The following is a 13,489-nucleotide window of genomic DNA, read 5'->3' as shown; positions in this document are numbered from 1 at the left end:
AGATAAGGGGTCCGATACCTGTACTCCCAGATTGCCAGTCCAGGCCTGCCATATGGCATGTCACAGGATGCATCATAAGCATGTTGCAACCTGCCCCATGCTCAAACACAGGTATATTTGTACTCCAATCCAAGCAGGTGGGGAGTGAACCAATCACACCAATGCAATGTGAATGGAGCCTGGATTTTCTTTTTTGTGTTGAGGCCTGCCACAAGCACAGCAAGTCAAGTTATGCAAAGACCTGCTTCTCTACATTGAATACAGTGCTACCTGCATTTGGCACTGGTTTATTCGTGAGTTTTCTGGGGCAGTATACGGGTATTCCCTATCTTGTACATTCTTCAGACCTGCCTCGCCTATGGCAGGCATTATGTACCTTGCACTTGGAAGAGTAAGGGTTCTCCTTCCCTAAAAGAGATTGTTTGGTAGCACTCAAGAACAAGTCATACCTTGATAAACATCTGTTTGCTTAGTTTAAAAAAAATAAAATAAAATTATAATTGAATTGGTCTGGACTCGTTAGCATGGGATATGTTTATTTTTGCATTGTAAGACAGTAGCCCATTTACATCAGTGGGAGGTGGTGGCAGGAATTGTAAAAACAGGGCAGATGTATTATGCCTTATCATCATCTTCTCAATAGCCACTTTGTAAGGGCATATTTCACATCCTGCTGTTGCAAAACTCCCAGCATGCTCCCCTAGTCAGCGACCATAAGAGCATGCAGGGAGTCTACAAATGAGAAAGCATAGGTAACAAATTACAAGCTCCGAGTTTATAAAGAAGTACACATACAATTTAAAAGCCAATTAAAAACAAACAAAGTAGATAAAGACCTCATTAATATCTTTTGTACCTGTACCATGATTCTATTTGACAAGGAAGTCCATTATTAAAGAGTATTGTGTCTGGCTCATCTCTGGCCGCAGGAGCATGGAGGCCAGCAAGACAAGAGAAGACATCGAATCGCAGAGGGCTCAGTCCTTGCTGATTCTCAATAATAAATAATTGAAAGTTACAAAAAAAAAACCTAAAATAACCATTTTGCATTGATGTTGCTAACAGTAAACAAAGGCTGGAATTAGCTCCACCAAAATTAGGTAGAGATGGTCAGTGCGAAGTGGCTTTGCAGGAAAGGAAAGCTCTCTCTTAATATTGTGACTATGTGATTTTATAATACTGGTAAATGCACCTTCCCACTCTGGTATAATTATTATATTATATATAAATAGGTAACTGTTCCTATTCATTATTGGACTGGGCTAATCAGTGTGTGTGTGTGTGTATACAGGCAACTCAGGTCACCTTTTTAAAGCCTGTTATCTAAGACAATGTACATTGCCTCCTCATATGGCTCCAACCATTTCTGCCCAAACTTATTTTGGTTGTTGGTGTCTGCAACTTTTCAGGCTCAGATTCTATTCAAGGAAGTAATATGGTGATTAAAGGGGCAGCAGTAGTGGTTTACAACAGAGTTGCCATAGAGGTCTAGACTATCTTATCCTTGGCACTAAGGTGCCAGTTTATCTTGGCACTAAAAGGAGAAAGGAGCCTGTCAGGCTGAGGGCAGCATTTGTGTCACTTGTTGCTAGTACATACAATATTCAGGATCCCCATTGTACTTTACACCTCATACGCCAACATCGATTTTACCACAGTACATTCAACCTGTAAAGAGAATATAATATAGCACAGCGAATGGGCCACTGGCAGCCTCTCTGTGTTGCCAAGCTTCAGCAACATCTATAGGGGCCACCCATTACTTGTTAATGATGTAGCAGCTTGCTCTCTAAAGTGGGAGTGCCCTGTATTTATAAAGGCTTTCAAACCATTGAGTCAGGGATCTCTGCTAAAGTTTCTTCTCAGTTCTCTAGTATTCACGGATTAGATTGTCAGTTCTTGACGTCTGTGTACGGTATTGGACATACAGCACTCCAATAGAGAAGAAGCATTGACCAATGCATTGCTAGAGGTAACAGCTCCAGGTTTGTAACTATGAACAGGTGAAAAAAGGAGACATCTACATCCTCTTCAAGCGCCCCATGAGGGGTGGGCAAAATGGATCTGCTTTCTGTGGGCCCAGCGAGCAAATACAGCTTTCTCTGTGATGAAGCGGTGGGCTCCTCTTGAAGCTCTCTCGTGCATCATGTACATAGTACACTCGTCCAGCCTCCCCTTTTCATAGTAGTGATAAGGCACAGGGGGATTGAACCGATTTCTAAAAGGTTGAGTAAGAAAAGGGTGGAAATATGTGTGAACTGCCCTTTCCAATCCTAAGTATGTGCTGTATCCCCACAGTAAGTTTGCACCCCTTACTCTTTTTGAAGAAGCCTTGACTACCCATTTCCAACTTACAGTACTTTCTCCTGCCCTAACCCTCACAGCAGTAGTTGCTGTGCACTTTTCTTCCCTGCATAAGTTTACCCTACACCCTCTCTTCCTATTGCAGTTCCCTTACCAGTTTCCACCCAATCCTTACCTACAGTAATTTTCGCCAACCATTCCATACACCGTGATCTCTTCACACAGCTCCATGGCCAGAATCATGGTGAACCAACCAGTGCTAAGAAATGTTCCAGACATTGCCCTGAAATTAGCAAGACTGGCATCATTAGAAAACTCACTGTCATGCCATCAACCCACCAAGTCAGAAACAAAAAACAGTAACCCTGGTTTTGGAGATGAACTATAGAAATACTCATGAACCCATGGAACCCATATCTAAGCAGTAAGCAGCCCTGTGATTTATGATGGCGGCCCTGCTGGTGACCCAGAGAAATGCATTTCTGCTAAAATCCCATGTGGTTTACAAAAAATATTTTTGTTCCTAAATACGTATGAGAAACCTTTTAGCAGAAATTCGGTCTAGGATACAAAGGAATACGTTTATGTATTGGGTGTAAGGTGCTTACCTGTTCTTCCCTGTCTCATTCTGGAAGACCAGGTCACAGTGTGCCATCATGCTCTGTGTCAGTGTGTAGATCTGTACCTGGGGGTACATCCCTTTAGTATGTTGCAGAACTCGATACGTGATGCCACTGTCGATATCCATTTGCCTAAGGGGACCCCAGATAACATATACAGTGTCCTGCGACTGCTGAAAGAAGTAGGTCTGATTGCGCAGCAGAAGAGGGACACTGGTGTGGGATACCACCCTCAGAGAGCTCCGGCTGCCCACGTCCGCCTCATAACCCAGAGTTGGAGCTGTATTCATGCGTAGGACACATTCGGCTTGATCAATCTGAGGCCCAAGGCCTGATCCCAGCATCTGCCCTGAACTGGACACCACAGCACATGATTTACAGGGGTTCCTGGAGAGGGGCTGAAGGGACAGGACACCAAAAAAGATAATTTTTTTTTTGCCTTTCACACAAGACCACTATCAGTAATAATGGGGCCCCATACTATTAAATTAGCAGGGCCCTTTCCCCCATGAAGGCTAGGGTTACCACCCAGCCAATATTAGACCGGCCCAACCAGTAAATCACTTGCTAGGGATGGGGACAGAATAACAAATTTACCTAACCCTCTCCACAGAAGGACTAGGCCAGACACACCTATGCCCCACCCATTGCCCCACCCCATGTGATGCCCCGGCATGTTTCCCTGACCTAAAGGCCAGTATAAACATTAAAAAAAGTGGCAACCCTAATGAAAGCCAAATTATTAGCACCTTGGTCCCCCTGGCAGGTAAGCCTTGCCAATTAACAGAATAGGGTCCAAGTGAAAAAAAATGGTCTGCACATGCATGGCCATGATTCTTATCCATCCCTGCCACCCTTGATTATACCAGACCACTGCCCTGGCATTTCAAGTACACAGAGGCTATCCTCGCAGGCCCAATAAACAATGACTGTCTATGGCATCTTATAGCAGCCCCTGTCAGCCCCAATAAACAGATTGCCAGTCTGGGACTGCATGGGCCCCCTGACTCTGGTGGAAATGCACTTCCTTGCTTATCTGGGTCATCCGATGACCTTCTATGGGGCAGGCCTTAGGGTAAATAGGGCCCTCTTCAAAATAGTGAATTGGTTTATAAAAGTTAAGGGCAGTGACACACAGGAAGATTAGTCGCCGCGTGACAAACCTTTGTTGATGTGGGAGACTAATCTCCCTGCAATGCCATTCAACCAGCTAGAATGTAAATCACTGGTGGGATGGCATATGCGGCGCCACGATTTGCCGAAGTTGCCTTGAGAGGAAACTTCGGGCGACTTCGCCAAATCTACCACCTGTTTGAAAGCTGGCTACAATGTCTTACCTTTTAATGCATACTTAAAGAATGATATCAACAAATATTTGTCTTATTGCCCCAGGGAGCTTAAAATCAATGGTCCTTATAACACACACACAGTAGATAATTAATCTTCCTGTTTGTTTTTTTGGGGGTGTGGGAGGAAACTGTAGTCTCTGGAGGAAAGCCACACAAACACTGAGAAAACATACAGACTTCTTGCAGAGAGTACCTATGTCTGCATCGAACTCTGAACCTCAAGCCAACATTACTAACCAACTAAGCCACTGCTTCCCTGACCTAAATAAAAGCACTAAATAAAAGAAGTGACTTCTAATATCCTTATAATTTACAGTAGGGGGTCTATTATACCTTACCAGTGCTGTCCAACTGGCCTGCGGGCCGGATGTGCCCCCACTTCATGTGGCCCCCACCTGTCTGGCTTCTGTGACTGCTAACCTTTGTGTACGCTTTAAATGGTATTAGTAATGAGATAAACTGGCCCCTTGCATTGTTCAAAACTCAGATTCAGGCTGTCCCTAAGGTGTGTAATTAAATGCTGGGGGTTGCTGTGCTATCCACAGGAGAAGCATATGGATTTAAGGATATGTCTTAATAAGACATAATAAACTTCTTTCAAATATTAATGATGGGTGCTATCCCTACAGTGAGCACCAACCATTTGGATTTTTGCTGCGCTACCTCCATTAATGTGGGTATGGTCTCCAAAGCTCTTGTGATAACATGGGTGTGGTTTAAAGTGGGTGCAGTTTAAAAGGGGGAGTGGTAAAAACTGTCTTTCATTATCGGCCCTCCACCATTTAGGCCAGAAAAATTCTGTCCCTCTGTACCACAGAAGTTGGACAGCACTGCCTTATAGTATATGAGTGATACTCAGAGTACCATGTATAACTCAGCTTTGTGCCTTTATATGGTCACAGAGCCCCTCAGTGACTTCTAATAATCTTGTATTTTACAACAGGGGGTTCTGGCTCCACTTACCTGTCCATCTGGGAGGCGGCTATATCCTGGCAATGTCAGAATTTGAGGTAAAGTTCTCGGCTGCTCATCAGCTTTTTCCTTGGTGTTTACTTTGATCCAGCAAAGCCAAAGAACAGCACATAGCAACAGGCTTCCCAAGCACAACCGGGCCTACAGGTACCACAAAACATATAAAATGATTACTAACATATATATATGACTCCCCATGGTTTGACTGGGCAGCCAGGGCACCGGAAAAATATGCCCAGACCATATGCCAGGCAGGCCCGGATTTGTGGAGAAACCACAAGCACAAATTTAAAACATTTTGAACCTTTGCTCCCATATGGACCAATGGGGACCTCTACCCACTGCTCCATAAGCGAGCTTAAATGTCTGCCGGGGGGGGGGGGTGAAAGGGGTGCTGTTCACGCTTGCATGTGTGCGGAGGGGGCTATGAATGGGCACGGCCCCGGGGAGCATGAAAAAGAAATCCGGCGCTGCCTGCAGGGCACTCCACCGATCTTCCGTTCTCCCTCCACTGACGTGCTGCAGATAAGTTTCATTTACGCGCGTTTGGGGGAGGGGGTCAGATGTGTCGGGGAGCTCTGCGGGAAGACCGCTGTTCTTGCACTACAGTTCACACTTCCTACCCACAGTCTGCTGGTTGTAAAGAATTGCAGTTTGGACATAATAGTAACTCAACTCCATAGTAACTCGATAGTATTCTGAAGTCACAGATCCTGTGTGTTTTGGCCAGGCCCTGCATTACAAATGGAAACCATCTGTAATTGGCAGCTGAGGTACCCAGAAGTCAGTGTGGCAGGAGCAATAGAACTAATCAGAGAAGTATCGGAATATGCTTTGTGCAATAATAATTGCACTGCTTGTCATTTTGTCAGACCCCTGCCAGGATAGAACTTCAGGGGGCACTCTTATTATACATTTAGGGGAAGACTAAGAACATGGGTGGATTTTTATGTATTAAGCTCTAAATTCACATTTTATTAAATCTTCCCCTTTATTCTAGTATACAAATAGTTAATATCATGAAATCTTATAAAAATTCTCTTTCTTACCTATAAAAAACAAGAAAAAAAGATCTAAGCATTGACATAAAAGGAATGTAGGTAGACCATAGTAGCTTGTCTATTAGAGCATCTCTAACATGAAAAGCTATATTATGATATTAAATGACTGGGGAAGTGCTGCAAGAGAAAAAGCAGAGCAATGTTTTCCCCAACAGAGCTCTAAGCTTAAAGGAAAGCAATCTACTTTATGCACACTGTGCTTTGTGCCCCTAATTATATTCAGAGACGTTGCTTTCAGAAACATAGGAAATGCAAGATCAAACCTGACATTTAGATGTGGAAAATGGAGTACAAAGGCACTGAAGAATCAAGAGAATAGCAAACTATTTAAAAACTCTATTTTTGTAAAAGTGGAACAGTCCCTTTAAAGGAGTTGTTCACCTTTAAATTAACTTTTACAATGATGTAGAGAGTGCTGTTCTCAGACAACTTGCAATTGGTCTTCATTTTGTAATATATGCAGTACTTGAATTATTTAGCTTTTTACCGGGTTGGAATTTCAGCAGCTATCAGGTTGCCAGGGCCCAACTTAACCTAGCAACCAGTCAGTGATTTGAAAAAGAGACAGTAATAAAAATAGAGGAGGGCCTAAATAGATAATGCAGTAATACAAAGTAACATCATTGTAGCCTCACAGAGCAATAGCTTTTTAGCTGCTGGGGTAAGTGACCCCCATTTGAAAACTGGAAAGTCAGAAGAGGAATGCAAATAATTAAAAAACTTAAAAACAAACAAACAAAAAAAAAATAAGAAAAGTTGCTAAGAATTATCCATTCTATAACACACCATTCTATAACACATAACTTAACCTGGAGGTGAACTGCCACCGATAATATCCCATGAGCAAAAAAACCCAAAAGGCCTAGTTAGCCTTACTAAGGCCAGACTGGTATTCGATTGTGTTAAAAAAACATGATATGCTTTAACAGTTCTGCTGGTGAAATAGAATGTAATTGGACTAACATGACTTGATAATGAACAGCGTCATCAATTACAGCACTTACTATGATTCTCATGTTTCATGGGCCGGTATCATCACTTAGCACCTGAGGGTTGGAGAGAGAGGAAAAATATAAAGATGAAGTACCTTGGAAAATAAGAATTGAAGAATTGAACATCTGTTTTGTTGTTTAACCCTTTAAGTGCCTGATTCACTTGAAATATGGTGCAGGCACAATGGCACATTCAAGATGGTATTCTCCAATGATCAGATTTCCATGATTTGGCTGCTTGGCTAAAATAACCGTGATTTGAGTAGGGTAACAATATAAACTGTATTTAAACTAGTAAATAGCCTAGCATTTCAAAATACCAAGTCCCATTCGCCTACAGGGCTTTTGACCATTTGGCACTGCTGTGTCAGTCTGGGAAAACATTCACCTCTACATGTGTCAGTGAGTCCAGATGCTGCTTTGTACACCAGTAAGGAACAGGAAACAGTAGGTTGCAGTAAGTGCAGCTGCTACCCCCACTGCATGCACAACTTTGTATTCTTAAAGGAGCAGGTCACATTGCTTTGGGCTCTTCATACACACATGCTTATGTGTATATATATAAAGCATATGCTGTACACATACACGCATACACACTCACACATATACACACACATACCTACACATATATAAGTATACATTCATAAAACTAATGTAGCCCTGGATAGTTTGCTAGTTTATTAATATGTCCAAGCCCCTCTAAGGGCTGTGGCACACGGGGAGATTAGTCACGGGCATCTAATCTCCCCATGTGCCACAGCCCTTAAAGGCTCACTGTCCTCACCATCACAAACCAATTGTGTTTGCCAAACTTACACCTTACAAAAAATAGAGAAAAGGATTTGTGTATACAGGTATCGGACCCCTTATCCGGAAACCCGTTATCCAGAAAGCTCCGAATTACGGAATGCCTGTCTCTCATAGACTCCATTTTAATGAAATAATTCAGAATTTTAAAACTGATTTCCTTTTTCTATGTAGAATTAAAACAGAACCTTGTAATTGATTCCAAATAAGATATAATTAATCCTTATTGGATGCAAAACAATCCTATTGGGTTTAATTAATGTTTTATTGATTTTTTAGTAGATTTAAGGTATTAAGATCCAAATTACGGAAAGACCCCTTATCCGGAATACCCTTGGTCCCGAGCATTCTGGATAATGGGTCCTATACCTGTATATCATAAAATTGACTGTGCATAAGGGTGATGCAGGGATGTAACAGTAGAAACATCAAGCCCAACAGCTGCTGAGGGTTCCACTAGTGTCCTGACTAACGCACAGTTTCAAGAAATATATATTCTTAACTTTCTGTATAACAGGTATAACAGATAATGAGTCCGATGCCTGTACTAGTGGTTTTCTGGATAATGTATAATATACTTCACACAGTCACTGGTACGGACACAATGGGGGGTTTCACAAAAGTGTCAGTAAGTACACATTTATTAAAGTGTCAGTCGCCAAATTGGAAATATGTTGTAAGCACGACAAATTCACAAGGGTTATCTTATAGTTTTATGAACTTGTCGTAATGCTGCCACTTTTTAAGAAGTGCAGAATACATACAGTAGTTAACAGTTGTCTTTTGCACTGTGAAAATAAAAAGTCATTTGTGCACCAAAAAATGTTCTCTATGCAGACTTAAGCCAAATAACCTATCAACATGTTTCTCCGACACTTTCGTTATGGCGGGGAAATTTTGGTGTAAAAAAATGTCTGCAAAAATGTTGTGGTTATGACTAATTCTCAAAAAGGTCATACACACAGCACAAAAATAATCATGCCAACTTTTTTTAATGGCATTTTAAAAAAAATTGTCGGTAGTGGTGACCTATAGAGTTTACAATGTGATTCTGGTAACAGATAACCAAGGAGGTTCAGTGATGAAACAGGAAAATGCCTTCTGCTGTAATTATGCTGGATCACTGAATGTATAGTTTTTTTAGATAATGGAGACTTCAGGGGATTATTACTGCAGGTAGTACAGCTTTCCTGCAGATCTTGTGTGCCATCACCCTGCCAAAACATTGGCACTGCAGACATAATTGCTTCATATCAATCCCATCTTGGCATAACTAGTATCCCTGTTTCAGATCACTCCCACCTTGGCACAACTGGTATCCCTGTTTCAGATCACTCCCACCTTGGCATAACTAGTATCCCTGTTTCAGATCACTCCCACCTTGGCATAACTAGGATCCCTGTTTCAGATCACTCCCACCTTGGCATAACTAGTATCCCTGTTTCAGATCACTCCCACCTTGGCATAACTAGTATCCCTGTTTCAGATCACTCCCACCTTGGCATAACTAGTATCCCTGTTTCAGATCACTCCCACCTTGGCATAACTGGTATCCCTGTTTCAGATCACTCCCACCTTGGCATAACTGGTATCCCTGTTTCAGATCACTCCCACCTTGGCACAACTGGTATCCCTGTTTCAGATCACTCCCACCTTGGCACAACTGGTATCCCTGTTTCAGATCACTCCCACCTTGGCATAACTAGTATCAATGCCTCATATCATTCCCACCTTGGCATAACTGGCATTACTGCCTCAGATCACACATAAATAGCACTGCAGGCATCACTGCATCAAATCATAATTGGCATCAGATTGCCTTATCACAGAAACAATAACAGAACTGCCATCACTGCTTAAGACCACTCTTGCAGTGGCACTATCTCAGATCACACACAGGCATATTTTCAATACATATCACAATGAATGGCACCAGTGGCATCACTGCCTCAGGTTAGAAGGGACATGGCAGAAAGCTAGCATCAGTCATTGGCAGAACTGTTATACCCCTGCCTGGTCCCTTGTAGAGCTGGCATTCCTATCTAGAATCACAAAAAGACTTTTTTACAACAGATCATCCAGTGGCATCTCTGCCAGTGCCCACACACAAGCAATGCACGAATCTGCCTTGCTTCCCCACACCCTCCTCTTCTGACCCAACTCTACTCACCATCACATACGGTCCTGCTATTCACACTCAGCTGACTCCTTGGATACTGGCTAAAACCAGCTTTAGAAAGGGGAGCCCTGGCATATGTCCTTGTAAGTTAACAGGCCAAAGGTCGGCCTTTGTGTGCCAGATCAGGAAACGTTCCGGCCCTCCATACACACGCAGCTATTACAGTCCCCCAGCATGACAACCCTAAGCAACGGGTAGATGGTAGAATGAAGTGAATCTGAGGAGGCTGTGATGTCACAACCATGTGACCAAGATGTGGGAGGATGGGGTGTGATGTATTATAGGGGAGTGTCTAGCCCACTTCACAGCATCACACGACAAATTGGGAGAAGGAGCTGCTGCTATCCATCCAGAGAAGCAGAGCCAGTCTTATAAACTGTGGGGCCCAATTGGGACCATTTTGGCAGGGCCCCCTACACAAAGTGTTGGCAGCTGGCATATTGTTCCAAGACTGGGTGGACAAATAGCCCCTGCCTCTCACTAACTCCATGTGACTGATGTTGTAACCCTGCCTTGTTGTTCCCTTGGTGCCCAACATTTCATGGCACAATGTGCCCCCTAAGCACTGGGTCCTGACACACCAAGCATACAGTGTGAGACAATGATTATTGGTCCCTCACGCACACTATACACAGTGAAAGACTGGGGTAGCAGCAGGGTCGGACTGGGCCGCCGGGACACCGGGAAAAATCCCGGTGGGCCCCGGCGGCCCAGACCCGACCCTTGCAGCGCTCTCACTCCGGACTACTCCTCCCCTAACGCGTCAAATTTACGCGCTCGGAGGAGGACGTCAGGAGGGGGGCCCTGCGAGGGGGGGTTAGGGGACGCGCCTGGCTGGGGACAGGAGTCCCGGTGGGCCCTTCACTCCCCAGTCCTACTCTGGGTAGCAGTATGAATGCAGTGCCCACTTTGTGTTTAATGACCCAGAACACATAGCAGCAGGCAATCATTGTTGGGGGCAGGCTGGATATCTTTATGTACTTATTCCTACTGGTACGGGGCCCCATTAGACCCAATAGATGCAATTGGCCTAAGGCTGGCCCTGCAGAGAAGGGAGGTGGAGATGTGACTGTAGAACTTGTGGCACTGGGTTAAAATGCCAGAAGGTGCAGTACTGCATTAGGCAGTGTTTTCTATTGGCCAGGGTTGGTGTCAGAGCAGTTCTAATGTGTAGCGCTGGCTCCTTCTCAAGCTGAGACTCCCACTGAGATGTCTGCTTACACACAACATACATTTGTTGGTAAAAGGATAACATTTTTAATGGTAGAGTGAATTATTTGCTATGTAAACAGTGTTTTATTTAAAAATAAAAATCATGACAGTATTCCTTTAAGGTCAGACTGGGCCCCCTCTCTTTTGCCATAGCTTACACTCATGGCAGTACCCTAACTCCAGTGCTAAATGTAGAAATGGTACAATCAGCAGGAGAAACTATGCCATTTCACACCCCCCCCTCCTTCCTCCCGAGGGCATATGTATGGTATTGCCAGGAGGAGTGCAGTGTGATACATAATGGATTGCAAGGGGAGATGGCTGTAATATAGACAGGTTTGCAAGTAGAGCAAAAGCAGCTGTCATTAAATCTGCTGGGCAAGTATGGTGAAAGTGCATCAGGTTTGTAGAAGGAATGTTTTGCTTCTGAGGACAAGTGGATACAGGTCATGCTTCTTGGGAAGCTAGTGTCATGCAGTAATGACGCCCAGAGCTTTAAAATACAGGTATGGGATCCATTATCTGGAAACCCGTTATCCAGAAAGCTCCGAATTACGGAAAGCCTGTCTCCCATAGACTCCATGTTAATCAAATAGTTCAGATTTTTAAAATGTATTTCCTTTTTTTCAGTAATAATAAAACAGGATATTGTACTTGATCCAAGCTAAGATATAATTAATCCTTATTGGAGGCAAAACAGTCCTTTTGGGTTTAAATAATGTTTTATTGTTTTTTTAATAGACTTAAGGTATGGAGATTCAAATTACGGAAAGACCCCTTATCCAGAATACCCTTGGTCCCAAGCATTCTAGATAATGGGTGCTATACCTGTACTATAGTGTGTATAGGGCTGCAGGGTGACCAGAGTGTGTTCAGTTCAGTGGTGCTGTGGTAACCGTGTAATCCATGTGAAGAATGCAGTGCCATCAAGAAGATCTGATGGGAAGTGCAGAGATCCATACCAGCTGACTGCTGGGAGAGGGCAGTTCATCAGGGGGGTAACTGTAGTAGGAGCTAACCCTGAGACTGCTTGGGGCCTACCAGGGGCCTCTGGCTGATATACAATTTTAATTTATGTTTCTAAAAAATGTCTTATTCCCACGATTTAGGGAGAACCTGAAATCATTTTGTGTGCGGGGCCCAGCAACATGCAGCACTGCTGCATGGGAACATGCTGGGAACCAGTGACTTCTGGGGAGCAGAAAGTCATGCTGTACTGGGAGGGTGCCGGGGTACACATTGTGATTTAGTACGGGGCAGCTGTTAGTGGAGCAGCCTGTGACCTACTACCATGTGGCTGCTGGCACAGCTCAGTGTAATCTAGTTCTGCACTTCTTGGGAAGCACAATATGATCCAAATGGTAGGAGCTGAGGTGGTTTTAAGCAACCTGCAGGAGGAGTTACTATTAAACTGTTCATTAGCGCTGGGGAATACTGACACTCCTGATACTTTATAGTAAAACTCTTTTTAGGAACCCCTAAAATCTGGACAGATTGACATCAGATCGGGGTGTACTTTATATAAACACAAGTATACCAGTGCATTGGTCTCAGGTGCTCTAGTCTCATGCCTGGCCACACTGTGGGAAAATTGCATTAGTTAACTGAACAGCAGAAGGTGTCTTGAAATCGGGTGCCATGTGGCTTCATCTTAATCATCCAAGATTGTGTGAATGGGAGTCTGAGGACTGGCGTATTCTGTCATTCATCATTGTGTACTTTGCTGTCCACTTAATCACCCATCATTGTGTGATTGTGTTCTTCCTGTTTGCTAAGATACATTGTTTGTATTGGGAGGAAGAGCTTGGTAGACTGGATAACGACTTCATTTTTCTATTGTGACTGCAAAGGCTGAGAACTACTCTGTATTTATCCCATTAAAGGAACAGTAACACCAAAAAATGAAAAAGCTTTAAAGTAATAAAAATATAATGCACTGTTGCCCTGCACTGGTACAGCTGGTGTGTTTGCTACAGTAACACTACTATAAGTT

At 43.4% G+C, this 13,489-nt stretch overlaps 1 protein-coding gene across 2 annotated transcripts; it reads right to left on the bottom strand.

The window, feature by feature from the left end:
- Window positions 1-516: 516 nt before the first annotated feature.
- st6galnac4 (ST6 (alpha-N-acetyl-neuraminyl-2,3-beta-galactosyl-1,3)-N-acetylgalactosaminide alpha-2,6-sialyltransferase 4) lies at window positions 517-10,533 on the bottom strand. 2 transcript variants are annotated; one of them, NM_001078839.1, is given in 6 exon segments: window positions 517-2,218; window positions 2,480-2,587; window positions 2,913-3,322; window positions 5,237-5,386; window positions 7,311-7,352; window positions 10,276-10,447. In NM_001078839.1, coding segments are annotated over 5 exon segments (867 nt in total). In that variant the 5' UTR covers window positions 7,323-7,352; window positions 10,276-10,447; the 3' UTR covers window positions 517-2,031.
- Between the last annotated feature and the right edge of the window lie 2,956 nt (window positions 10,534-13,489).

The sequence above is a fragment of the Xenopus tropicalis genome, chromosome 8 (genome assembly GCF_000004195.4).
Source record: "Xenopus tropicalis strain Nigerian chromosome 8, UCB_Xtro_10.0, whole genome shotgun sequence".
NCBI classification, from domain to species: Eukaryota; Metazoa; Chordata; class Amphibia; order Anura; family Pipidae; genus Xenopus; species Xenopus tropicalis.
The sequence above is the reverse complement of the archived record's forward strand: the minus strand, read 5'-3'. Positions and strand labels throughout refer to the sequence as shown.

Bases quoted from the DNA above. Each gene is read 5' to 3' on its own strand.
- st6galnac4 (XM_012968605.3), bottom strand. The intron at 3,323-5,236 runs GTAAGTGGAGCC...CTGTCCCTTCAG, and splicing joins GCCGCCTCCCAGATGGACAG to CCCCTCTCCAGGAACCCCTG. The intron at 2,219-2,912 runs GTAAGCACCTTA...TCAACCTTTTAG, and splicing joins AATGAGACAGGGAAGAACAG to AAATCGGTTCAATCCCCCTG.